This window comes from Bubalus bubalis, chromosome 1 (genome assembly GCF_019923935.1).
Source record: "Bubalus bubalis isolate 160015118507 breed Murrah chromosome 1, NDDB_SH_1, whole genome shotgun sequence".
Taxonomy (NCBI): domain Eukaryota; kingdom Metazoa; phylum Chordata; class Mammalia; order Artiodactyla; family Bovidae; genus Bubalus; species Bubalus bubalis.
In genome coordinates this window covers 187,545,876-187,572,982 of record NC_059157.1, presented here as the reverse complement: position 1 = coordinate 187,572,982, position 27,107 = coordinate 187,545,876, and the positions used below count along the sequence as shown (strand labels likewise).

The 27,107-nt window shown below is 48.5% G+C and overlaps 1 protein-coding gene across 1 annotated transcript in view; it reads right to left on the bottom strand.

Annotated features, from left to right (window-relative positions):
• Positions 1-27,107, bottom strand: part of UBASH3A (ubiquitin associated and SH3 domain containing A) — a 38,290-nt gene that overhangs the window by 5,435 nt on the left and 5,748 nt on the right. The window contains exons 3-10 of the mRNA XM_025292227.3: positions 25,957-26,143; positions 23,308-23,506; positions 18,667-18,836; positions 17,147-17,355; positions 7,657-7,783; positions 3,374-3,473; positions 1,707-1,829; positions 625-717 (exon numbers count right to left, since the gene is read on the bottom strand). Of these exons, the coding sequence (XP_025148012.3) occupies positions 625-717; positions 1,707-1,829; positions 3,374-3,473; positions 7,657-7,783; positions 17,147-17,355; positions 18,667-18,836; positions 23,308-23,506; positions 25,957-26,143 (1,208 nt within the window). The remainder of the gene's footprint in view (positions 1-624; positions 718-1,706; positions 1,830-3,373; positions 3,474-7,656; positions 7,784-17,146; positions 17,356-18,666; positions 18,837-23,307; positions 23,507-25,956; positions 26,144-27,107) is intronic.

Sequence of the window (27,107 nt, the reverse complement as noted above, 5' to 3'; positions counted from 1 at the left end):
TGAGGACTTGGCCAGTCCACTGATCCTCGGAAAAGACGAACAATCGTGGAGACTGTTAGTCACACAGAAGCGCCATCCTGGTAAACACTTAGCCCAGACCGAGCCAAAGCAGAGGGTAGATGGGAGTCATCTTCTAGAACATTCTAACTCTCCCAACTCACCCTACCCTAGGATTTTTTTTTTTAATAAGAAAAAAAAAGCTCCACTTTCTATTGTAAATTAGAAAACTGGAAATGGAAGTCATGATCTGTTTTGCCAAAAATAGCACATATTTTTGCTATAGAAAAACACATTCCATAACTGATTTTTTTTTTTCTCACACCTTCGGTAACTCCTCCTCCAATGACATCCTTTCCACTGCTCTTCTAAGCTCAGCACCAACCTCTCTTAAAAAACCCATGCATAAGCTGGTCCAAGGCAAATTAAAATCTTGACCTTCCAGAAATGCTCACAGGCTCAGTGCCTCCTCACAGTTCTCAGGGGCTGGTTCGCAACTGTCTTGTAGATTTAGACTGTCATTCACAGCCATCCACTCTCTTTGCACCTCTGCTCACTGCCCTCTCCCCCCAGAGAAGAACCATGAGGTCACGGCCATGCGAGAAGGTCGCTGCAGTTCTCACTGACCTCTCAGTATATGTTTGGCCGTCTGCAAACAGCGGAGGGCGGGGGAGCTGAAGACTGAGGCGATCCTGATGCCGCTGTCTAGCAGAGCTTCCCCTGGAAAACAGCAGTGGGAGATGTGCCCTCTTCATCAGTGTAGCCGCCCAAGGGGGCAACTTCGGAGGGCAGCTTACTACCTGTGGCAGGAAAGCTTTTATGTAGCTCCATGATTCCCACCCCCAGTGTATGCACCTCCTACGATTGTGCCTGACGTGTGGATGGAAACTGTGATTAAGATCAGCTGGCATGGCCCCCAGGGAGAAGCTGGTTTTAGTATGTTCCTCCAGCTAACCACTGTGTGACTTGGGAAGCCCATGAAGCCTCCTGATTCTAGATTTGAGTTTCTTAATTCATAGAATGCAGACCAGATGAGCTCAATGGCCTCTTCTCTTCCACAAGGTCAATCATGTGGAACCAGAACCTCAGACAAAACAAACAAAGGGACAGATTTTGAAATAAAATCAAAGACAGGATGTATCTTTCAATTTTTAAAATGACATCCTTAGTGTACACAGTGATCACTGATTTTTTTTTTTTTTTCCTTTTCTCTCTTGTTCTTTTCATCCCTTTCATTCCTCCTGACTTCCCCACCAACCCATTCCTGGGTCAAGTCTCTGAACTTCCTACTTGCTGTGTGATCTTGGGTTACTGTGTGATCTTGGGCGACATACTTAACCTCTCTGGGCCTCAGTTTCTTCATCAGCAGAGTGAGGATAATGCTACTACTGCCTTCAAAGCGTGTGGCAAGGGCTCAGTACAAGTGAGTGATCATCACTGCTGCAATCAATGTTACTATTCTCTTGGTTGTTGCTGTTTAATCGCTAAGTTGCGTCTGACTCTTGCAACCCCATGGACTGTTACCGGCCAGGTTCCTCTGTCCATGGGATTCTCCCGGCAACAATGCTGGAGTGGGTTACCATTTCCTTTTCTAAGGCATCTTCCCAATCCAGGGGTTGAACCCTTCATTTCCTGCCTTGGCAGGTAGATTCTTTACCACCCAGCCACCTGGGAAGCCCCATTCCTCCTAGGTTGAGCCTCAAACATACCTGCCATCCTGGACTGGAAAATTCCACAAGACGATAATGGTGGATCGTTTTCAAAGTCTTTGATGCCGCGGCTCCGTTTGGGCAGGCTGCGAGGGAAGTTCAGGTCTGGCCGGTAATATCTTCCTACAGCATAAATAAGCACCAGTTGTTCAATTCCATCAAGTTAGGTCATACCTGTCCCACTCAATGCTTAAGATCAAGACCCACATTGGAAGCACAGTAATTAAACTGTTGTCAATGGTGTTTTTTTCTTGAATGCACCCTGAAATGTAGATTAAATTTCAGGAGGAAATTCTACTCTACTCAGCGCACATTTCCTCAAACTCAGAAAACCTGTGTTTCATCTGCAGGCACCACCAGACCTTCTTCATTCTCTCAAAACCCCTCCCAAAGATACACTCGTGCAACTGCCCTGATTAAGAACAAGCATCTCCATGACTGACTTAGCTTAACTCAATACGAATCTCAAATTGGCATTAATTAATTAGATGCAATTCAACCCATCTCCATGGCTTTAAGGTGTCACATTGCCTGTGGGCCGGAATACAGATGGCAGGAGTGGGTCCTGCATTGAGTGGTGTTAGTCAATTGCTTCAGGCTGGAGAATTCCATGGACAGAGGAGCCTGGTGGGCCACAGTCCACGGGGTCGCAAAGAGTCCGACATGATTGAGCGACTTCATGTTCACTTTCACTTTTCACGGGGGAGTGGACGTCAGGGGGATTCACTGGGACTGCCCTGCCCCCACCCCAATCCATTCAGAGGCTCAGAGCACTTTGGTTCGCCTTGAGTTTGACCTTGAACTCTGCTTGGATGGTCTGGTGCACATCCTGGCACCACCAGTGACTAGTTGTGTATTAGAGGCAGCTGACTCACTCCCCTTATCTGTAAAACGTGGGTGATGATATGGTTGTTTGAATGAGTCAGTAAGGAGATGCCTGGAGCCCACAGCCTGGCTCAGAGTAAACAGTCAGTAGGGTTAGGTCTGATCTCATCCTCAGATTATCTGTGATCCCCACAGAGGACTCCGTAACACACCAAGCCCTCACATGCTCTCACATGTCTCCCAGACGTCCTGGCCACAACAGATTCTAGCAGCCAAATTCCTCTCCCGAGGCTGCTCTGTGTATGTCATGTGGCCGGTCAACACTTGTGCCTGAACACACCAGCCCAGCCTTCCAACAGTTCACCAATCAGAGAGAGGTAGCGGCTGTTTTCCATGTCTTGTCTTTTTAGGTTCCATGCAAGATTTTTCTAGAAGCCACCTCCCCAGAATTTCCATTGACAGAGACTTTGCTGGAACTGGAAGCTTTAAAGGCTTTTATTAAATGCCAAAGTGTTAACTGCATCTGCATGGAAGGTGGTATTTGTTTTCCATTCAAAGAGAAGGTCCATCACTTTTATCATATTCTCAAGAGCATCTATGACTCCCCACATGTGAACCTACTCTATTGAGGTCTTCTGCCCTCAGTGATGCTTCATCTGTGGTCACTTTGTGAAGCAGAGGGCAGAGCTCCAAAGAAGCCGAGAATCTGGGAGGAGGTTAGGTTCTGATGGGAGTTCAGTCTGAGTAAAGAATGGTGCCCCAGGGCTCTGACTAAGCATATTGAGACGTGATCTGTGTTAGCTCTAATTCCTCTGTTTGGATCCTGCCAGGACTGTACTTACCATCGGGTGTTGTACATTGCTGCAGCCAGGACTTCCCGAAGATCTGGTCCACCCTCTCCCCATGGCGTACCACCAGGACGCTTCTCCTCACTATCGTGGCCTGGGATGGGGGGAGGAGAGGCGCCTGAGGTTTAACACTGCGTTCTGAGACTTGTCCCCGGCCCCCACTCCAAGGCATCCTTCCCATCCTTGTTCAATAACTATGTTGTGCTGTACTCAGTCACTTCAGTCGTGTCTGACTCTTTGCAACCCTGTGGACTGCAGCCTGCCAGGCTCCTCTGTCCATGGGATTCTCCAGGCAAGAATGCTGGAGTCGATTGCCATGCCCTCCTCCAGGGGATCTTCCCCACCCAGGGATTGAACCCACGTCTCTTATATCTCCTGCATCGACAGGTGGGTTCTTGATCACTAGTGCCACCTGGGAAGCCTGTTGAGCAGCTGCAGCCTGTCTTACCGGGGCCTTTACAATGAGATGGGAGTAGAATCATCTGTTATTTCTTGCAGCCTTTACTGTTCTAGGCACTAGAGTGCACACAGGAAATAGAGAGAAAGTGGAATGAATGGTCCACCCCTCAGCACATCAGTTTTCCACCTTCCCTCTTCTTCCAAGTGCCTACCCTGGTCTTGTCCCTTCAGGCTGCTGGAATGAAACACTTTCTGACCCAGGGATTGAACTTGGGTCTCCCACGTTGCAGGCAGATTCTTTACCTTCTGAGCCACCAGGGAAATCCATAATCTATAGTATTAACATAATAGTATAAAATATATATTACATGGTATAATAGATGTATATATATGATACGTAGATAAGTACAGATCTTTTCTTAACTTGTGATGGGTTACATTTCAATAAAACCATCATAAGTTGAAAATGTCTTAAGTCAGAAATGCATTTAATGCATCGAAACTACTGACCATCTAGCTCAGCCCAGTCTGCCTTAACCATGTTCAGACACCTACATTAGCTGACTGAGGGGCAAACTCATCTATCACAAAGCGTATTTTATAATTGTGTTGAACATCTCCTGTGACTTGCTGGATACGGTACTGAAAGTGAAAAGCGGAACGGCTGTCTAGGTGCAGCATGGTTATCAGTGTATCAGTATTTCACCCTCGTGATCAAGGGCTAATGGGGCTGTGCTGCAACTGCCAAGCATCAGAGAGAGGACTGGACTGCACATCACTAGTCTTGGAAAAGAGCAGAATTCAAGTATTTAAAATTCTACTGAACGATTTGCTTTTACATCATCGTAAAGTCAAAAGATTGTAAGTTGAACCTTATAAGTTGGGGACCATCTGTATCTAATGTATCTATCTATGTATCTTCTATGTATCTATTATCTGTCTATCTGTCTGTCTATCATTTATCCATCCATCCATCCTAGTCTCCTCTGTTGCTGGCACTTGTCCTCTTCTGAGGGGCCCTCCAGGACCACCCACGTGTTGGCATGTTAAAGATGGTTCTCTGCTTGGTGTCAGGGTATATGTTTAGCTCTGAGTAACCAGGGAAGAGGGGCTTCCCAGGTGGCACTAGTGGTAAAGAACCCACTTGCCAATGCAAGAGATATAGAGAGACACAAGTTTGATCCCTGGGTTGGGAGGATCCCCTGGAGGAGGGCATGGCAACCCACTTGGAGAATCCCAAGGACAGAGGAAGCTGGTGGGCTACAGTCCATGGGGTCGCAAAGAGTCGAACATGACTGAGCTACTGAATAGCAGTTCTGGAGCAGAATGGGAAATTCCACATCAGCACAGGCCCGTGGTCTCCTGTGACTTGTGCCGTCAGCATCTGGAGCACCTGTGCCTGATTCTGGGACACAAGGTGTCGTCCACAGGTGCCCCACTTAGGGGGTCTCACTGGGGCTGAGGACAAGCGTGGAAAGATGAGTCACAGATGGTAGAGGATGGAGGGGGAGCAGAGCTGATGGTGCTGCCACAGGAGGTGGGCTGGGGGGACTCCACGGAGGACGCAGGACTTGGTCATGCCTGGGGTCAAGGTCACCAGGGATGTTTGGGCTGAGATCACCAGGAATGTTATAGCACCCACTTCAGGGGCTGAAAACAAAAGTAGCTTGTTCCCTTCTGGTTCTGAAGGCTATCACAGGGCCAGTTCCCCTCAGAAGCTCTAGGAGAGGGTCCTTCCTGCCTCTTTGAGCTCCCGGCAGCCCCAGCATCCTTGGCATGTGGCTGCCTTGGTGTGTGGCTCCAGGTTCTGCCTCCTGGGCACATGGCTTCTCCCTGAGTGCTGTGTCTCTTCTACGCGCATCACACCCCTGCTTTCGGTGATTCGGTTTAGAATTACGGGATAATCCAGAACAACCTCTCCACTGAGATCCTCATCTCAGTCCCACAGGCAGACACACGTTTCCTTGTAACTTTCACAGGCGGCAGGAATTGAGACCTCACTTCTTTGGGGCCATTATTCAGTCCACTACATGATTGTTTTGGCACACCTGTAGCCAGTTTCCCTTTCTCACAACGTGGATGAAGTGGTCTCAGACCAGAGGAGGGTTCCATTCACAAGGACTGGTGTCAGGGTCTCACCACTAAACACCAGCATGTTCACACAGAGGCTGAGCCTGAGGCTGAGCTTTTCCACCTAATTCCTCTCCTTGTTCAATCTGAAAAGAGGGGGCTCAGTCTCAGGGGGCCCCCAGCCCTACTCTAGGCCAGTTCTCCCCCCTCCCCAGTAAGACTGAGGCAGGCAGCGGGTGGTGCCCATCTGTGTCTGCCTGGGGCCGGCAGGCCTCTGGCCCCCAGTCAGTGGCTCCTCTTCCCGGGCCGTTGTCCCCCTGAGGACCCAGCTAGAGGTCACCGTGATGCCCTCACGCTGTTCTGGTTCCCACGCCCTGTGTGCAGCTCTTGTCTGACCTAGAGGCAGCCTCTGGGGTCTGATGGGTTCTTGGGGCAGAAGTCAGCTGGCTGATGGCAGAGTTAGGGAGAGAGCATGGCAAATTTGGAGGGCTGGGTCTCTACCCCTTCCCAAGCATGTGTCCTGGCCCCGTGAGTGACTGACCTTTGGTCACGAGTACTGAGTTTTGGACAAGAGCTGTATGTGGACACTGTGGACACTGTCCTGCGGACACTGGACAGGTTCACAGCCGTGTGTGTGTGTGTGTATGTGTATGTGTAGTATGTGTGTATGTGTATATATGAGTGTGTGTATGTGTATATGTGAGTGTGGATATGTGTGTGTATGTGTATATGTGTGTATGTTATATTTGTGTAGTGTGTGTGTATGTGTGTATATGTGTGTGTATATATATGTGTGCATGTGTATATGTGAATGTGTATATGTGTGTGTATGTGTATATGTGTATGTATAGTGTGTGTATGTGTGTATATGTGAGTGTGTGTATGTGTATATGTGTATGTGTAGTGTGTGTATGTGTGTGTATGTGTATATGTGAGTGTGTGTATGTGTATATGTGTGTAGTGTGTGTGTATGTGTATATGTGTATATGTGTGTGGTATGTGTATGTGTGTGTATATGTACATGTAGTGTGTGTGTATGTATGTGTGTGTGTAGTGTGTGTGTATGTGTAGTGTGTGGTGTGTGTGTATGTGTAGTGTGTGTGTATGTGAGTGTGTGTGTGTATGTGATGTGTATGTAAGTATGTGTATGTGTATATGTGTGTGTAGTATGTGTGTATGTGTATATGTGTGTGTATGAGTGTATGTATGTGTATATGTGTGTGTGTATGTGTGTAGTGTGTGAGTTTGTGTATGTGTATATGTGTGTATGTGTATATGTGAGTGTGTGTATGTGTATATGTGTGTATGTATGTGTGTGTATGTATATGGAGTGTGTGTAGTACGTGTGTATGCGTATATGTGTATGAGTGTATGTATGTGTATATGTGTGTGTGTAGTGTGTGAGTGTATGTGTGTGTGTGTAGCGTGTGAGTGTATGTGTGTATGTGTATATGAGTGTATAGTGTAATGTATGTGTATATGTGAGTGTGTGTATATGTGTGTGTGTAGTGTGTATATATATGTATATGTGAGTGTGTGTATGTGTATATGTGTGTATGTATGTGTGTGTATGTGTATATGTGAGTGTGTGTATGTGTATATGTATATGTGTGCGTGGGTCACCCTCTTCCCCGGATGGACGGAGCAGAGGGATGTGGTAGCAGAAGGATGGGCCCTTTGCTGGCCCACCCAGGCCTGAGCTCCAGGAAGCAGTGTCTGAATGAAAGCTGCTCCTGGGGGGCCGAGTCTCCCCGGAGCTGACCCAGGGCACGGTTGCATGGTTTGTTTGGTATCAAGGGCCCCGTCACCTGTAGGGACTGCAGGCTGCTGAGGCTCCTGGACGAGGATGGTGGGTTGGGCTCCCCGTTCCGTCTGCTGCTGGCCTCGCCGTCCTTTCTGGAGCTCAGGTCAGGGGCTACACTGAAGGTGTATGTCCTGTGGGAGAGGAGAGGGATGTCATGTCATGTGGACACTGGGAGGCACTCAGTCATCACGTGATTGAGAACACAGGAGACCAGATGGGTGGGTGGGGTCATTTTGAGGGTGAAACAAAACAATGGTTCAAAACAGCTCTGTGCCCAAAAGCATGGCATCTCCAGAGGAATGGTGGTGGTTTGTCTTCTCCATCACCACCTGTTATGGACTGAACTGTGTGTCCCCAGATGTCTAGTCGTGAGGCTCAGGACCTCCAAATGGGACTCTATGTGGAGGTAGGGCCTTTAAAGAGCAGATGAAGTTAACATGAGGTCACCAGGGTGGGTGTTCATTCAACCTGCCCAGGTCCTCCTGAGAAGAGATCAGGACTAGAGGGAGGACCCTGTGGGGACACAGAGAGGAGACGACCATCTATACACCCAGGAGAGAGGCCTCGGGAGCTTGAGCTTGGCCTTACAGCCTCCAGGACTGTGAGAGAAGGGACACCTGTTTAAGCTGCCCCATCTGTGCTGCCTTGTCACTGGGCAGCCAGGGCATCATCCTCTTAGATTCACCTTCCAAAGGCATGAAGATGCTTGTGGTGGGGATGCAGGGCTAAGGGAGCAGAACAGACACATCAGTGCCATAGAAACACACAGAAAAGGCACCCATGCACGAGTGGGCAGGTGGGCAAACTCAGTACCCAAGCAGTTGTAGACAGAGTGGAGGCTGCTGCTGGTCCAGGGGATCAAGAAAGCTGCCCTAGGTGGGCAGTTGCTTGGAAGCTCTGAGGACCACCAAGCGCACACAAGAGCTGTGAGAACCCCAGAAGGCCAGCGGGTGGTGATGCCGAGGTAGAGGACAGGGTAGGGGCCAGAGGAGGAGCATGAAAGAGGAACTAAGAGCCAATGGTCATGGAAATCCTCCAACAAGAAATTGCCAGGTTCCCCCAGGGGAAACTCAGTTTACAAAGGGAAAGGTCATCTTTTTAAACTGTATGTAAGAATCATCTGGGCTTGCCAGGTGGCGCTAGTGGTAAAGAACCTGCCTGCTAAAGTAGAAGATGCAAGAGACATGGGTTTGGTCCCTGGGTCAGGAAGATCCCCTGGAGGAGGGCAGGGCAATCCACTCCAGTATTCTTGCCTTGGAAATCCCATGGACAGAGGAGCCTGGTGGGATACAGCCCATGGGGTCACACAGAGTTGGATAAGACTGAAGCGACTTAGCGTGCACACACACAAAAATGATCCACAGTCATCTCTTGGTTCCCTTTCTTACTGGACCTGAACCTGGGTCCTGGTGATTTTGAGGGGAGGACTAGTTATACTGGAGTATAACTATATAACTAGTTATACTAGCTACACTCATGGGGCCTGTAGACTGCTTTATAGCACGTGGGCAAGTTTCAAACAGGGTCAAGCAAAAGACATAGCCATTCAGAGCAAAGACATGAACCGTAGCTGGACAGGGAAACAGGATAAAGAGAACTTGTGCTTGATTTTGTTTTTAAGATGACAGCATCTTTGTCTGCTGAGGGGAGCCATTGGGGAGGGTCTCATGGGGACAAGTGATGCTGGTACAATGCCCTTGGAGGATGCAGGATGCCCAGGAGGTGTGGAATAAAACACACTACGAACAGGCACCCTCAGCTAGGGGTTGGGACCAAGCACCACAGTGTGACGAGGGGAGAAGGGTAAGTGGCCCAGAGGCTGCAGGTGACTGGAGTGGGGGATATTCTCCCAACATTCACCTCTCATAGCAGATAGGAGTGAAGAATGCAGTAGGTGGCCTTTTTCATCTTTTCCACTAGATGAAAAAGTCAGACGCCAAGCAGCTGGTGAGCAGAGTGTCTGGGATTTATGGTGGGCGAGAAGGAGGCAGACAGTCCTCTCACGTGAGTGACTGGTAAGGGAGCATCGTCTTTATTACTATTTACTTTCTGAAAAGCATTATCACCTTGCTCTTTAACTTGTAGTTTTGTCTGTGATTTTAACATAGAGAAGGCTTACAATTTAAGCATTTAATAATCATTATTAAAGATGATCTGATTAAAGATGAAGTCTGAAGCCCAGGAGACAGCACCTCAGATAGCTCTGAAAAAGCAAGAGAGTTCCAAAAAAACATCTATTTCTGCTTTATTGACTATACCAAAGCCTTTGACTGTGTGGATCACAATAAACTGTGGAAAATTCTGAAAAAGATGGGAATACCAGACCACTTGACCTGCCTCTTGAGAAACCTATATGCAGGTCAGGAAGCAACAGTTAGAACTGGACATGGAACAACAGACTGGTTCCAAATAGGAAAAGGAGTACGTCAAGGTTGTATATTGTCACCCTGTTTATTTAACTTCTATGCAGAGTACATCATGAGAAATGCTGGACTGGAAGAAGCACAAGCTGAAATCAAGATTGCTGGGAGAAATATCAATAACCTCAAATATGCAGATGACACCACCCTTATGGCAGAAAGTGAAGAGGAACTAAAAAGCCTCTTGATGAAAGTGAAAGTGGAGAGTGAAAAAGTTGCCTTAAAGCTCAACATTCAGAAAACGAAGGTCATGGCATCCGGTCCCACCACTTCATGGGAAATAGATGGGGAAACAGTGGAAACAGTGTTAGACTTTATTTTTCTGGGCTCCAAAATCACTGCAGATGGTGACTGCAGCCATGAAATTAAAAGACCCTTACTCCTTGGAAGGAAAGTTATGACCAACCTAGATCGCATATTGAAAAGGAGAGACATTACTTTGCCAACAAAGGTCCATCTAGTCAAGGCTATGATTTTTCCTGTGGTCATGTATGGATGTGAGAGTTGGACTGTGAAGAAGGCTGAGCGCCGGAGAATTGATGCTTTTGAACTGTGATGTTGGAGAAGACTCTTGAGAGTCCCTTGGACTGCAAGGAGATGCAACCAGTCCATTCTGAAGGAGATCAGCCCTGGGATTTCTTTGGAAGGACTGATGCTAAAGCTGAAACTCCAGTACTTTGGCCACCTCATGCGAAGAGTTGACTCATTGGAAAAGACTCTGATGCTGGGAGGGATTGGGGGCAGGAGGAGAAGGGGACGACAGGATGAGATGGCTGGATGGCATCACTGACTCGATGGACGTGAGTCTGAGTGAACTCCGGGAGTTGGTGATGGGCAGGGAGACCTGGCGTGCTGCAATTCATGGGGTCGCAAAGAGTTGGACTCGACTGAGCGACTGATCTGATCTGATCTGATTAAAGATGAAGTCTGCAGCCCAGGAGACAGCACCTCAGGTAGCTCTGAGAGACTGCCCCAAAGAGGCCGTGCTGTACCTAGTCATTCAGTGGTGCTGACTCTTAGTGACCCCATGGACTGCAGCACGCCAGGCTCCTCTGTCCATGGGATTCTTCAGGGAAGAATACTGGAGTGGGTTGCCATTTCCTCCTCCAGGGAATCTTACTGACTCAGAGATCGAACTTTTGCATCACAGGTCACTTCTTCACCATCTGAGCCACCAGGGGAGCCCAAAAGATGGCTCTGTTACATCTCACTTAAGATATGTTCCATTGTTTCTCTGTTTTCAAACTCTACCCAGTCCAGAAATCAGAAGTACCGTCATTTAAACGTCCTTCTATTTAAAAATAATTTTCATTTTCTGTTTAACTCGACTCAGTGTGTGCTATAGGATCATACAGAATACCACCTGTTTTATACCCATGTATTCTCCTATTTCTGATGCACCCATCAGATAGGAGCCCCTAATATACCAGGTCTCCTGCTCTGCCGTCTATTCTCTTTCCCTCATCAGTACCATATCATAGCTCTATAACATGCTTTTAATATCTGGTAAGGTAGATGTCTCTTCCCATCATTTTTGTTTCCCAAAGTGTTCTCAGCTCTTCTCTCCTGTTTTTTCTCCCAGATAAAGTTTTCAAACATTCAGTGAAGTTCCAACAAATGACCCCATTGGGATTGCCCTAGAAGGTACTTCACTAAGCCTGGAAATGACTCTGACAGGATTCGTCCTGCTCCATTGTGAACCTGGTGTGTTCCTACTTATTCAGCCCCTTGGTAAATGTTTTCTTTTCTCTCTCAGAGAGGCCCCAAGTCCTCCAGTGCTTGTAAGGCTGATGGCTCCCAGGCCTGCATCCCGAGACCCTCACCGGGTCCTGAGCTGGGAGTGGAGCCATTTCTTCTGCATCTCAGGGGCCCACGGGCTCGGTCACCTGCCTTTCTTCCTCACCACCATACACTCAGTGCCCACGTGGGGTTTCAGTGTAGTGAAAGCATTTCTGAAATCGTCTGCGAGTTGTACCTTCTCTTTCCATGTTCTCTCCTGTCTCAAGTGGTAAATCCTACCAGAGGGGTTTAGGTTAAACAGATTTACTTGGCTCATATTCTTACAGCATTTAGGGCTTTAGCTGGTGGTAAGCAGATGAGAACACGATCCCTGTACTCAGACCATTGACGTTTCCCCCTTCAAGCGAACACGCTCTCAGTATTTGAAGAGCCTCACACTGATACAGGAAACGCTGATTGGTTTCCCCTTCCTGAGGGCGAGGTGGGGCCCCCCACACACACCCTGCTTGTGGCCCACAGGGCAGGTAGTGAAGCCATGTTATCTATAAATAACATCTGTGAAGTTTACAGAGAGAAAAACTGAATTTTTTTTGCTAGTCTATCAAATGAAATACAGCCTAGATTATGATGGGGATGTTGGCAATGAGAGGAAAAAGGAAAGAAGGTAGCATTTCGATATTTCTGTTTTTCTCTTAAACCTCAGAAAACTACTTAATGCTTAACTTACACCATAGAGATAGATGCGTTTAAATTCCCCCTGACTTTTACCAGGGGCACAGCTGCCATTTGCGGGTTGTGTGGACTGTGTCCCAGCGTGTCTTCCAGAAATGCCAGAGTGAGGAACCACAGACGAGGTGGCTTACGGGACAGATACTTATTCTCACACAGTCCGGAGTTTGAGAGCCCAAGGCCGAGGTGTGGTCAAGGCTGGTTCCCCCCGAGGCCTGTCTCCTGGGCGTGTGGATGGCCATCTCCTCCCTGTGAACAAGTGTGATCATCCTTCTCTGTGCGTGTTTGTGTCCTCATCTCTTACTCTTCATATGAGGACACCAGTAGCTGGATCAGGGCTCATCCTTGAGATCTCCTTTTACCTCAATCACCTCTTTAAAGAATTTCCCTGGTGGCCCAGACGGAAAAGCATCTGCCTACAATGTGGGAGACCCAGGTTCAATTTCTGGGTCGGGAAGATCCCCTGGAGAAGGCAATGGCAACCCATTCCAGTAGTCTTGCCTGGAAAATCCCATGGACGGAGGAGCTTGGTAGCCTACAGTCCACGGGGTCACAAAGAGTTGGACACGACTGAGCGACTTCACTTTTTCACCACTTTAAAGACTCATCTCCAAATATAGTCACATTGTGAGGTGCTGGGATTAGGCTGTCAACATATGAATTTTGGGGACCCAGTGCAGCCCATGACATCACCTTTATAACTTCTGAGCTACTTGCCACCAACTTGCTCTGTGGTTTTGGAAACTCATGGGCGTGTATTGCTTCCAGGTTGGGACTCTTATCCTGGCTCAGAGAGGATGTGTTCTCTGAGCTCTAATATTCCCAGTTCCTTGTTGGACAGTTATACTACATCCTTCTTCTCCGTGGAGGGTTGAAAACTGCTGTGATTAATGTATGAACTCCATCGTCATCACGCTGGTGGCCTCTGATCTTTTTCTTCAAAATAATGGGTGAAGTAATGGTCATTTTGTTGCCAAGTGAATCTTGGGTCTCTGGAGTGAATCGGGGTCTCTGGAGACCCCGAACTGTTGGCACAAAGACTGAATTGTCATATTGGAGATGGGTCACTGGTGCAGGAAAACTTTTCCTGCTTGGATTGCATGTGCCAAGTGTGAATTCTGAACTGACACTTTCCAAGATATTTATCCACTATCTGAATAATAGTATGTCTGCCCATAGCCAAGGTAGCCGTGGGACAATGTCACTGAACTGCAATTTCTTAATTTCTGCTTAAGCAGTTAGCGATGTGTCCTGACATTCTGGGGCCGGTTTCTGATTAAAAAGCTCTGAATGGTTAATAAAGTACACTTGTGGCCGTTTTAAAAGACACAGCCAGGACAGCCGAGTCTGACAGCAGAGCTGGGTCTCTGCCTTTCTGAGTCATAATCACAGGCCACTGTTTGCCATGCGTCTTCCCCAGCATGAATGCGGCGCTTCCAAAACACGGTCATCAGACACCCACGGCCCAGCTCAACACTCAGTTTTCTCTTCTTTTGCTGTGATTCTTGTTAATACTTATTCATTTCTGCAGGAAACTTGCTTCTAGAAGGAATAGTCCCAGAAATGTCCAGCCTAAAACCTGGAATGGTTATTTTGGTGGCAGGTTACTGACAGATAAACTGTAAGATGAAAAATGTAACAAACATAAACTCATTTTCTAGAGAGTCTTTGCAGCATAGTTGTACCAACATCCAGCTTGCCAGTTGCCTGGTGCCCGTGAAGCTCTTTTGTCCTGAGCAAGGACTGGAGGACTCACTAAAGGACATGAGCCAGACGGAAGCCCATGCCTCCTGGACCTCAGATGGTCAGTTAGGGTGGAAGCAGCATCTTCCGCCTGTTACTCCTTAAATGGACTGACTGAACTGGTTCTACAAGGAACCAAGTGCTTCTTTAATTGCATGATGAATTGGCCCCTCCAGTTCCCTGGGCCCAAGTATTCTCAAGTCTCAGAGAGGATGATGTAGCCAATTATCTCTGCAGTACCACGTGGTACCAACGTGCTGTGATTTTGTCCTGGCTACTGGACCCATGGCCATAGCCACATCCAAAAAACTGTGCTTCTCTGGAATGACTGGTGTCCTTGCCCCCGGGATGACTGTGATGGTTTTGTGGAAATTGTGTCCCGTTCCACGTTGGGTGTGGGAGGGCTTGGAGCCTGAGTCCCACAGCTTGCACGGTGGGTACAAAGCTTGGCCCCAGGCTTGTCTGACTTCTCTCCCTTTGACCCAATTTCCTTATATTTTTTTCTTTAAAGTTAAAATTGATTATCTTACATTTTGAAGAAGCAATGCATTTCTAAGTTTCAAAAATTTTAAAAATTATGCAGTTGTAGAGACCTAAAAGACCATTCTCCCAACTCCACCTTCAACCCTGAAGTGTAGCTCTGTTGGAAGTTTCTAGAGGTTTTTCCCTTCCAGGGAACTTTTAGGCATCAGTTCACTTCAGTTCAGTTCAGCTGCATATTGAGTGCAGCACTTTCACAGCATCATCTTTCAGGATTTGAAATAGCTCAACTGGAATTCCATCACCTCCACTAGCTTTGTTCGTAGTGATGCTTTCTAAGGCCCACTTGACTTCACATTCCAGGATGTCTGGCTCTAGGTGAGTGAACACACCATCATGATTATCTTGGTTGTGAAGCTCTTTTTTGTACAGTTCTTCTGGGTATTCTTGCCACCTCTTCTTAATATCTTCTGCTTCTGTTAGGTCCATACCATTTCTGTCCTTTATTGAGCCCATCTTTGCATGAAATGTTCCCTTGGTATCTCTAATTGTCTCAAAGAGATCTCTAGTCTTTCCCATTCTGTTGTTTGCCTCTATTTTTTTGCATTGATCGCTGAGGAAGGCTTTCTTATCTCTCCTTGCTATTCTTTGGAACTCTGCATTCAGATGCTTATATCTTTCCTTTTCTCCTTTGCTCTTTGCTTCTCTTCTTTTCACAGCTATTTGTAAGGCCTCCCCAGACAGCCATTTTGCTTTTTTGCATTTCTTTTCCATGGGGATGGTCTTGATCCCTGTCTCCTGTACAATGTCATGAACCTCTGCCCATAGTTCATCAGGCACTCTATTTATCAGATCTAGTCCCTTAAATCTATTTCTCACTTCCACTGTATACTCATAAGGGATTTGATTTAGGTCATACCTGAATGGTCTAGTGGTTTTCCCTACTTTCTTCAATTTAAGTCTGAATTTGGCAATAAGGAGTTCATGGTCTGAGCCACAGTCAGCCCCTGGTCTTGTTTCTGCTGACTATATAGAGCTTCTCCATTTTTGGCTGCAAAGAATAATCTGATTTTGGTGTTGACCATCTGGTAATGTCCATGTGTAGAGTCTTCTCTTGTGTTGTTGGAAGAGGGTGTTTGCTATGACCTGTGCATTCTCTTGGCAAAACTCTATTAGTCTTTGCCCTGCTTCATTCCGTATTCCAAGGCCAAATTTGCCTGTTACCCCAGGTGTTTCTGGACTTCCTATTTTTGCATTCCAGTCCCCTATAATGAAAAGGGCATCTTTTTTTGGGTGTTAGTTCTAAAAGGTCTTGTAGGTCTTCATAGAACCATTCAACTTCAGCTTCTTCAGCATTACTGGTGAGGCATAGACTTGGATTACTGTGATATTAAATGGTTTGCCTTGGAAACGAACAGAGATCATTCTGTCGTTTTTGAGATTGCATCCAAGTATTGCATTCTGGACTGTTTTGTTGACCATGATGGCTACTCCATTTCTTCTAAGGGATTCCTGCCCACAGTAGTAGAGATAATGGTCATCTGAGTTAAATTCACCCATTCTAGTCCATTCTAGTTCACTGATTCCTAGAATGTCAACATTCACTCTTGCCATCTCTTGTTTGACCACTTCCAATTTGCCTTGATTCATGGACCTGACATTCCAGGTTCCTATGCAATATTGCTCTTTACAGCATCAGACTTAGCTTCTATCACCAGTCACGTTCACAACCGGGTATTGTTTTTGCTTTGGCTCCATCCCTTCATTCTTTCTGGAGTTATTCTCCACTGATCTCTAGTAGCATATTGGGCACCTACTGACCTGGGGGGTTCCTCTTTCAGTATCCTATCATTTTGCCTTTGCATAAAGATGCATATAAATATATGTGAGTACAGATGATCATGTTTTAATTCATCTGTTCCCCACAGTTAGTACTATCCTGTACACATTGTTCTGCAATTTACCTTGTATTTTTTTATATCAGTGGATAAATACCTCCTCGTGATCATTTTTAAAAACTTCAAGTATTCTATTGTATGGGTGTATCGTAATTGATTTCAGGTGCTTATTTTCAATTTAATTATCTCTTCCTTTCAGGTTCAGAATAAGGACGTGTATTTTGTAGTCCTTTGGGGATTATGGTCTCAGAAAAGTTTTATAGAGTAATTGATGTCTTCTGAATGTTTTCAGTGGAAAGCCATGAATCAGTCAAGACATTTACCAGATACCTACAGGGATAATGCTGCCAGCACGGAGCAGGCCATTTTCACCAATGGTAGGAATGATCTAGAAGCATACAAGTACTGTGAACACTCTTTCCAGAAGACACTCTCTGTGACTCCAGGAGAGATGTGTGGGCTGCAGGGCGGGGGTGGCACTCACCTGTGTCTCACCCAGGTGTCACACTCGCTGGCTCGCTCTGTGTAGTTCTCTGGCAGGAAGCCCCGGCAGCCCGTCCGCTGCGAGATCCCAATCACCCAGCCCTCGCTGGCTTCCTCCTGCTGTGTGGGGTCCACAAAGATGTAGTCCCCAGGGCTGAGCGTCAATTCATCCACATTCTGGGGTTTGTACTGGAACAGGACCCGCAGGGTCTGGAAAGGAGGCGGGAGTCTTCAGGTCTCAAGTAAGGGCGGGTTCTGTGTCTCCAGGACACACCCAAGCCTTTGGCTGATGACAGTGGAATGTGACCAAAGGATGCACAGACTTCTTTGGAGAGATTTAGAAATGGGTATTGGTAACTACCTGTCATGTCTCTGTCTCTCTCATCTATCTACCAAAGTATCTGTATTTGTGCTCACTCAGTCATGTCCCACTCTCTGTGACCTTATGGATGGTAGCTTGCCAGGCTCCTCTTTTCATGGGATTCTCCAGGCAAGAATACTAAAGTGGGTAGCCATTTCCTTCTCCGGGGGAATCTTCCTGACCCAGGGAGCAAACCTGAATCTCCTGTATTGGCAGGCAATTCTTTACCATTAGTGCCACCCATCTATCATCTATTTAATATCTATCAATCATCCATCATCTATATTTCTGTATCTCTTATCTATCTATCCATCATCTACTAAACATCTACTTACCTGTCTATCCTCTATCAATTATCAATCTATACCTATCTATTTATCTGTCTACCTACTTACCTATCTATCTCTGTTTACTTATTTCTTATATGAAAAATCTCAAAGCATAACCAGAGGTCACATCCGCCCCCATTGGAGTGAGGTTATTTACAGCTTCTCCCATGTGAAGGAACACAGTGGATTCATACTTGTTCCATGGGTCTGAAAAGGAGTATAACAAAACCTTCTAAACCAATCAATCCCACAGGGAGGAAGTCCTGGACTGAAGTGTCACTAAATCACTATTTAAACAAATTAATAAGCAACATAATGCATTCATAAATCTTTGCAACAGTCCATTTTTAATACCACTCCCGCAGGGAGGGAGTCCTGGACTGAGGCTTCACTCAAGTCACTATTTAAGCAAATTAATAGCCAACATAATGTATTCATAAATCTTTGCAATAGTCCATTTTTAATACCACTCCCGCAGGGAGGGAGTCCTGGACTGAGGCTTCACTCAAGTCACTATTTAAGCAAATTAATAGCCAACATACTGTATTCATAAATCTTTGCAACAGTCCACTTTTAATACCAGAAATGTTCCTTTTTTCCCCTCCAAATTTCTGGATGTCTGCAACTTATAAATAAAAGAATGTTAATTCCAAAATGCAGGCAACAAAATGATTTTCAAGAAGGGATTCAAATTCTTCCCTCTACTGAGATAGGTCCAGCCAAGGGCTCTTGGGGTCAGGGCTGTGTCAGGCAGGCAGCAGCTCACCAGATCCCAGGGTGGGGGGCCCAGTCCAGCCACCCACCTGGGCTTACCCACCTGGGCTTACCCACCTGGTAGTGTACGAAGCGCATGTCCCGGGAGTAGAGCGCGGCTGTCCACTGGCAGCTGTGGCTGGGGTTGATGGCTCTGGCCAGCTGCTCCAGCGTCCTCTGGTGGTGAGGGTAGAACTTGTGGGCCAGGGTGAGATGCAGCTGCTTGGTGCAAGGCTTCACCGTGCAGTCTGTGAAAGGAGGCACACGGGCACCTTGACCCAGATGGCTGTACTGCACGCCCAGGGCTCCCCGTCCAGAGCGGTTACGCGACCAGGGTGGCGATGCAAATGCCTTTACACAGGGTCCTATCTCTGCCCATTCCCACCCCCGCCCCCTGCACCAGCGCTTTCCCGACGAGGCGAGGACTTGGCCCAGATGGGCTGCTGCATGGAGGTCAGTTTGTGACGGAGACGGCTGGGAGTGTGCACATCTGACCAGGAAGCAGGTGAGCAGAGAGAGTAGAGATACAGGTTTAGGGGTACATGCTTGGAGGGGGGGGGGGTCTGTCAATTTGCAAGCTAGTTGCTCCAACAATTGATTCAAATCTCCCTCGTCCCCTGGGATGCACATGTTTCTTGGTGGCCTGGATGGGTGGGATCCCAGCCAGGTCATGGTTTTTTGTTCAGTTGCCAAGACTCTGGAAGAAAACACCCCAGCAGCTCTAATATCCGGCTGTCTTTGTGAAGCAGGAAGACTTTGGAGTGGCCAGGCCCTGGCCTTTTTGAGTGACCTCTGTCCCCTGGGCCCCAGTTCTCCTGGTCCTCATTCCAGGGCCCTCAGGTCAGTGGGCGGTGGTGTCCCCGAAGCAGCCAGGATCTGATTTCAGCCAGGCCACAAAGCGGCTCTGTTCTGGGGAGGCAGTGATCAGTGGAACCGCACAGACTCGGGAAGCAGATAGACCTGACTTTAGACCCACCTGCCCGTTTGGCAGGTGACCTTGGGGAGCGTCTTGGTCTGACTCAGCTTCAGTTTCAACAGCAACAACCTGAGGGTGAGGATTGCTGGGGTGGCCTGGGAAACCAGCCTCTTAACTGTAAGGTCCCCCAGAGACTTCCAGTAGATAATAGTTGCTTGCATGTTCAGTTGCTTCAGTCGTGTCTGACTGTGTGCGACCCTATGGACTGTAGCCCGCGAGGCTCCTCTGTCCATGGGATTCTCCAGGCAAGAATACTGGAGTGGGTTGCCATGCCCTCCTCCAGGGGATCTTCTCAACCCAGAGATAGAACCTGCGTCTCTTATGACTCCTGCATTGGCAGGCGGGTTCTTAACCACTAGTGCCACCTGGGAAGCCCAGATATTAGTTACCCACGGGCAACACTGAGAGGCACACAAGGACGTGTCCTCAACCGAGCAATGTCAGTGACGCACTTCCTGGAGCCCAGATTTGGCGGCCCCACCAACGTCTTTATCCTCTGTCTGAGCCTTTGGTAGTAAAAGAGAAACCGCTGAGGTCTCCATGCCCCAAGTTGCGGGGATTGAGGTGCCTAAATAAGAGAGTGTGTGGGCGGCAGGGAAATTCCTTTTCTCAGATGTTCCAGCTGTGGCGGGGAGGGCTGTCTTGCCGGGGGTGAGTCAGCACGGCCTGGGAAGGGCCCGCCATGGTAGTCATCCGAGAGATCACTGAGTCACTGGCCTTCTGAATGGGCACTTGTGTATCTTCTCTCCATGGCCCATGCCCCTGAGGACTGTGCCCTGGGCAGGGACACACATGCCAGCAAGGCCCCCTGGAGCTGTGACTGACCCCTCCCGACCCAACAGGGTCAGGCCCGGGGCAGCAGCCATGGAGGGCAGGGCAGAACCAGCTCAGGGTTGGGTGATGGACAGGGGGTCAAAACCAGCTCTCGCAGGACAGGGGCCGGTCAGCAGGAGACCCAGGTGGAGCAGGAGAGGGCTGGACTCCAGGGCCAGCTTTAACACTCACTGGCTCGGGGACTTTGTCAGTTTCCTGCGCTGATGTCACAAATGACCACACACTGGGTGGCTTAAAACAGTGGAGATTTGTTCTCATGGTTCTGGAGCTGGAAATCCAAAACCAAGGTGTCGAGGGCCACCCCCTCTGAAGGCTCTCGGGAGGGTCCCTCCTTGTTTCCTCCAGCTCCTTGGCTCGTTGCTGTGTCACTTCAATGCCTGGCCTCTCCTCTGTGTCCCTGTGTTTTCTCGTCTCACAAGGACACTGGTCACTGGACTTAGGGCCTGTCCTACACTAGTGTGACCTCAACTACTTACATCTACAAAGACCTTATTTCCAAAGAAAGTCCTTTTCAGAGGTTTTGGGAAATGTGAATTCTAGGGGACACTTTTCAACTCACGATAGTGACCTCAGGCGGGTCACAGCCCTTCACGGCCCTTGGTCACTCCACTTTTAAAATGAGTGGCCAATGAGAGTCCCTTTTGGTCGGGAGCAGAGGGTTATGAAAGTAAGTGAGGCACTGGTTCTGTGTGAAGGGTAGCAGCTGACACATTGCATCCTGACAAGAGCCACGTCATCCTTTTAGAGACAAGGGGACTCCAGAGTCATCATCTGAACTCAGGTTTACATAAAGGAGATCATTCCTCACAAATGACAACTCGCTCCAGTATTCTTGTCTAGAAAATCCCATGGACAGCGAAGCTGGGAGGGCTACAGTCCATGGGGTTGCAAAGAGTCAGACATGACTGAGCAACTGAGCACTCCTCAAAGACACGGCTAAGTTTATAGCTATCTAGAACATATGACCCCGGACTCGTCAAGCCAGCTTCCAGGTGGAAATCTGGGATTGATGAAACTAGTCATGTGGCCAGGATCGAAGTTCATACCCGTCTTGGGGGCAGAGGGGGGTCCTCCCGTCAGGGCGCCATGGTCTCTCTGAGTCTCAGACACAGAAAACATAGCAGTGCTGAGCACCTCTGTGTCCTAGGACCACTAGGATGTTCCCAGGAAGGTTGCACTGTTTGAAGGGTGGGCCCAGTCATTCGAAAAGAAAGATGACTCAAGGGTCAGAAGACACGATTCAGGGTCACATCACCAACCAGGAATGAGGGAAAATTCACACCTGAGGTCAAGTCCAGAACGCTTTCCACTAAACCCCAGCTGGAGCCCCAGTCCCCAGACCAGGGCTGATGGTTGAGAAAAGGGAATTTGGCTGATTCTCAAAGTGAGTCTAGGTAATGCACCTCCCCCTCCATCTCCCTACCAAGAGGCCAAGGAGACTAGACTATGCTCATACCTAAAAAATTTAAAGAAATCAACTAGGACTTGTGTTTTACACACAGCACTGGCCCCTTGAGGACAGGTGTCCCAGGTGGGATGTGGGGCTGGGGGAGGCACCCCAGCCTACAATCCTCATCGTCATGTGGCCGCACAATGACCCCCCTGGGGCCGTTTCCCAGCAGCTGAGTGTTTTGAAAAACCACATCAATGCAACAAGGCTATTCTCACTTAGAGAAGAGCCCTCTGCTTGCTCGGAGTCTATTTGCTCACTTTTCTTAAAAATTAAATAGTTTTGGCATATCAGTTCAGTTCAGTCGCTCCATCGTGTCTGACTCTTTGCGACTCCAAGGACTGCAGCATGCCAGGCTTCCCTGTCTTTCACCATCTCCCGAAGTTTGCTCAAACGCATGTCCATTGAGTCGGTGATGCCATCCAACCATCTCATCCTCTGTCATCCCCTTCTCCTCCTGCCTTCAATCTTTCCCAGCATCAGGGTCTTTTCCAACGAGTCAGTTCTTCATATCAGGTGGCCAAAGTTATTGGAGTTTCAGCATCAGTCCTTCCAATGAATACTCAGGACTGATTTCCTTCAGGATGGACTGGTTGGAAAGTCCAAAGTCAGTCAGTTATGCATATACATGTATCCATTCTTTTCAGATCCTTTTCCCATATAGGTCACTACAGAGTAGTGAGTAGAGTTCCCTGTGCTACACTTGTTTAGCCGCTCAGTCACGTGCAATTCTTATAGTGACTCCATGGACTTGAGCACACCAGGCCCATGGGATTTCCTGGGCAAGAATACTGGAGTGGGCTGCCATTTCTACTTCCAGGGAATCTTCCCAACCTTGGGATTGAGCCTGCATCTCTTGCACTGGCAGATGGATTCTTAACCACTGAGTCACAAGGGAAGTCCCATACTATACAGCAGGTTCCTACTAGTTATCTATTTTATATGGAGTAGTGTATATATGTCAATCCCCATTACCCAGTTCATCCCTTCCCCCTTCTTGGTAACCATAAGTTTGTTTTCTACATCTGTGACTCTATTTCTGCTTTGTAAATATGGTCATTTGTGCCTTTTTTTTTTTTTTTTTTAGATTCCACAGATCAGCGATATCAAATGGTGTTTGTCTCTGTCTAACTTACTTTACTCAGGTTTCTGAAGGACATTCTGGCATTTTAGGGAGATTCTAGGTAATTGTTAAGCCACAGGCTAAGGCTAAGTCATAGCTGTTGGCCGTAAAGGGCCAGGTGAGGGCTGAAGTGGCCTGGTGATGGTGCAGGCACCCCCGTGTCCCGCCACCAGACTAGCCCGCAGGCTGACCATCACTGCACTGGAGAACAGCCTCACTCCTGCTGCCCTGGGCTCCACTCCTAGCATCCGAGTGTGGTGAACCCAGCCCCAGGCACAAAGGGACTCCCTTCTGTAAACTGGGGCTCTGTGTGCACCACTGCCCAGGGCTACCTACCTGCCAAGACGGAGGCTTCTGTGGCGAACATCACAGCAAATTCCCGGATGATGTCTGCGGGGCTGTCGTCCACAAAGAAGCCCAGGTAGCTAATGGAAGAATGGAGAACCAGAGGCACAGCCGAGGGAAATGCGCACAGGGTCCTGTCCCCAGCTCTCTTCAGTGCCTCGTATAGATACTCCACCTTCTGGTCCTCGCACTGAGGGACAGAGACAGGTCGGTCACCTGTTACCTTAACTGATGAGAACCAGGCAGCCATGGGAGCCTCCTTTTTGCTCCCGACACTGTAACATAATTTACCTGGTCCCGGTGTTTGGGATGATGGGTCTGTTCTATAGCTGGTCCCCAGTTCCTTAGGCAATTCAGGTCAAGCTCTTATTGGAATAGAATAGCCTCTAAGTGCCCAGGCAGGAAACCCCGGGTCCCTTGAACTTCGTCCTTCACTCCATCTTGAGTTGACCCAATCCTCCCATATTGCATCCTGAGCCCCTCTCCCACTTCTATGGAGCACAGCTATGCTCAGAACTGCATTATTGGCTTCTGGGGGTTCCTGTAGGCTCCACTGAGGCAGTCCTGGGGTGCGCTGCTCAGAACGTAACCTACTGAGGAGGATTGTAGCCTAGTCCTTGGCTGCTGGTCTTCAGACTGGGCAGCAGGCCTCACACTTGGCCAGTGATCAAACCATCCTTGTCTACAAGGGTCTCCTCTGATGTGGTCTTGGCTTATAAGCTCCCTGTCAATCCCCACTGTCACCCACACACCCACTCTCTGGCCACACAGCTCCTGGCTCAGTGAGGAAGACTCCATGAGGCCATGGGGGACCCCAGTGAACCCCAACACAGTGACCCCCATGGGGAGCTGGCTGATCCCTCCTCTCCCCAGCAGCAGGCTCCCCCTGGGTTTCCCATAGCCCCCTTTGCTCTCTGAGCTGTGAACCTTATCATTGTTGTTAACACACACCCACAGCTCCCCACTCACCAGGAGCTCACTAAATTCACCCCTGCCATATCTTTGCAGCCCTCACAGGCCTGGAAGGCATGGGATATACCCACAGGGCACTCAACTCATAACTGCCATGTAGATGAACATCTCTGCACACGTATTTCTTGGCCTCAGGCATGTAACCTTGGAGCATGGAGCCACGTTATACATAGAGCTGTAGTTGACGCCACCATTTGGTGGCTGTATGTTCTTAGAATCAGACAAAGAGTGAATTCCTGTTACACTCTTCTGCCGGAAAAAGACCCTCAGCCTCTAGGGCAGGGTGAGGGAAAGCGGGGCAGCTCCCTTGGGAGAAGGGAACTGTGTGTGTGATGTGTGTGTGTGATGTGTGTGTGTGTACACTTGCGCCCATGCCTCAGTGAGCTGTGAGGAAGAGCTGGAGCCCCAGGTCAGCTTCCCGGTGGTCATGACCAGGCACATCCATTTCTAAGATCATGTTCAGAGCTGGCTTGGCTGCCACTCCTTTCCCTGATGAGCTCCCAGGACAAGCCATAAAGGAACCCAGTCGCTGGCCAAGCAGGGTGACCAACTCACCCAGCTTACCTGGACTCTTCTGGATTCAACACCTGGGAATCCCTCCCCACCTCATGGCAAATGAGGGTGTTTATCAGGGGCTCTGGGAGGCACTGCTTCTCCTGGGCATCTTCTGGAAACCATCCTGCACAGGTTTGCAGCCCCCTTTCTGTGCAATGCAGAGGAGCCTGGAACAAAGGATTCCTTGGGCCCCATTGGGATGCTGAGAGTTTGCTGACAGCAGAGCCAGGATGGTGCGGTGTGTGCCCTCTCTACATTTTTCTGGTCAGGAGCCCCAGTGTTGTCTTTCCCTCCTCTCATTCTCATGCCTCTCTCTTGTCTTTGAGCAGTCCAGGTCCTTTCCAGGACGCCTGCAGAACTGCCTCCTGACCTCTTCTGGGTCAGAGAGCTGGTCCCCAAGGCAGGAAGAAATCCTGCATCTGCGGCTGGCCAATCTGTTCATTAATTGATCCATCACAGGTTTGTGAAGCTCCCACTCAGGCTGAGGCACTTGCTAGTGTCTGCAGGTACAATAGTGAGCGAAGCCTCCTCCCTGCCTTGAGGGTTTCAGTCCAGTGAGGGATGCCAAGTTGCATCAGACACACTGCCGTGCAACAGGGAAAGAGCCACTAGATAGAGAACAAAGGGATGGTGGGAGCACAGAGCACACAATGCCTCTAGCTGGGGAGATGTTGCTGTTTAGTCATTGACTCTTTTACAGCCCCATGGACAGTAGCCCATCAGGCTCCTCTTTCCATGGGATTTTCTAGGCAAGAATACTGGAATGGGTTTCTATTTCCTTCTTCAGGGGATCTTCCGGACCCAAGGATCAAACCTGCATCTCCTACATTGCAGGTGGATTCTTTACCACTGAACCATCAGGGAAGCCTGCCTGGGGAGGGGGTGTAAGACTCAAAAAGGGAGAGGATAAATGATTTGGGTTCTGAAGGATGAATAGGAGTTGAACAGATGAAGACGAGGAAGAAAGTAAAGGCTATCTCATGCAAACATCACTGTTGTGGACCACTCTATGAAAATAAACCCCTTAGTTTTGCCCCTTCACCACCAAGTTATTGCAGGAAATGACTCAGCTGCTATGTTAATGAGAATTAAATGTGCCTTGGGCCAACTCACCGTGAAGAAGTCACAGAGCGTTATATGAGGGAAGACCTCGTGGGCTCTGTTCTTGGCACACTGCCGCCTGCTTTCTCTCCAGAAGTCTTGAAGCTTGTCCAGCAGGGGACCGGTGGGGCAGAGGAACAGGGCGTACTCCTGGGGGATGGGGTCGTCCAGAGAAGGGTCATTGCAATGGCAGTGTAGCCTGCAAGAGAGGAAGGGACACTCATCTGGCCCTGTGGCCAAACGAGTCTTTCCCCAGGAAGGCAGAGGGCAGTGCTGATGGGGACTCAGAACAGCCGGCCATGTGTGGAGCACCAGGGTGCCTGCACCCAGGCAGAACTTACCGAGGACAGGGCTGAGTGTGATCGCAGAGGAGCTGGGCATCCACCCAGGTCCCTGTGCTGTGCTAAGTCACTTCAGTCGTGTCTGACTTTGCAACCTCAAGGACTGTAGCCCGCCAAGTTCCTCTGTCCATGGGATTCTCCAGGCAAGAGTACTGGAGTGGGTTGCCCTTTCCTTCTCCAGTGGGTCCTCCCAACCCAGGGATAGAACCTGTGTCTCTTATGTCTCCTGCGTTGGCAGGCAGTTTCTTTACCACTAGCGCCACCTGGGAAACCAGGTTTCAGACCCTGGCTAGTCTGAGTCCCAGGCTAACAACCAAGACAAGGTGAGAAGGTGACCAACATACTCAAAACCTGGTTTTCTAATGGTCCTTCCGGGTCAGGTATCTCCTTAGGGTTGAAGTTTTCTGGGAAAAACCTGCATTTTAATTTTATCTCAATCTTCAAATTAAGGATAAACATCAAAGCCCCAAAGACCTAGACAGAACTTAGGCAGCTACTCTATTTTTTTTCAGTTCAGAAAGTTATCTATGTTGACTTGGCTGCCGCAAGCTTTGGTTACGGCACGTGGGGTCTTTCGATCCGGCGTGTAGGCGTCAGTATTTGTGGCGTGTGGGCTTTGTTCCTTCTAGGCATGTGTGATCTTAGTGCATCCACGCCGTTGCAAGGTGGGTTCTTAACCACTGGACCACCAGGGAAGTCCCAGAAAATTATTTAAAATACTATGAAAGATGACATACAGCCCCCGAGTCAGGTTCCTTCTCACCAATAATAAAAAATTAATAAAATTGAGGCAACCATGAGATACCACTTTTCCCACTTGTA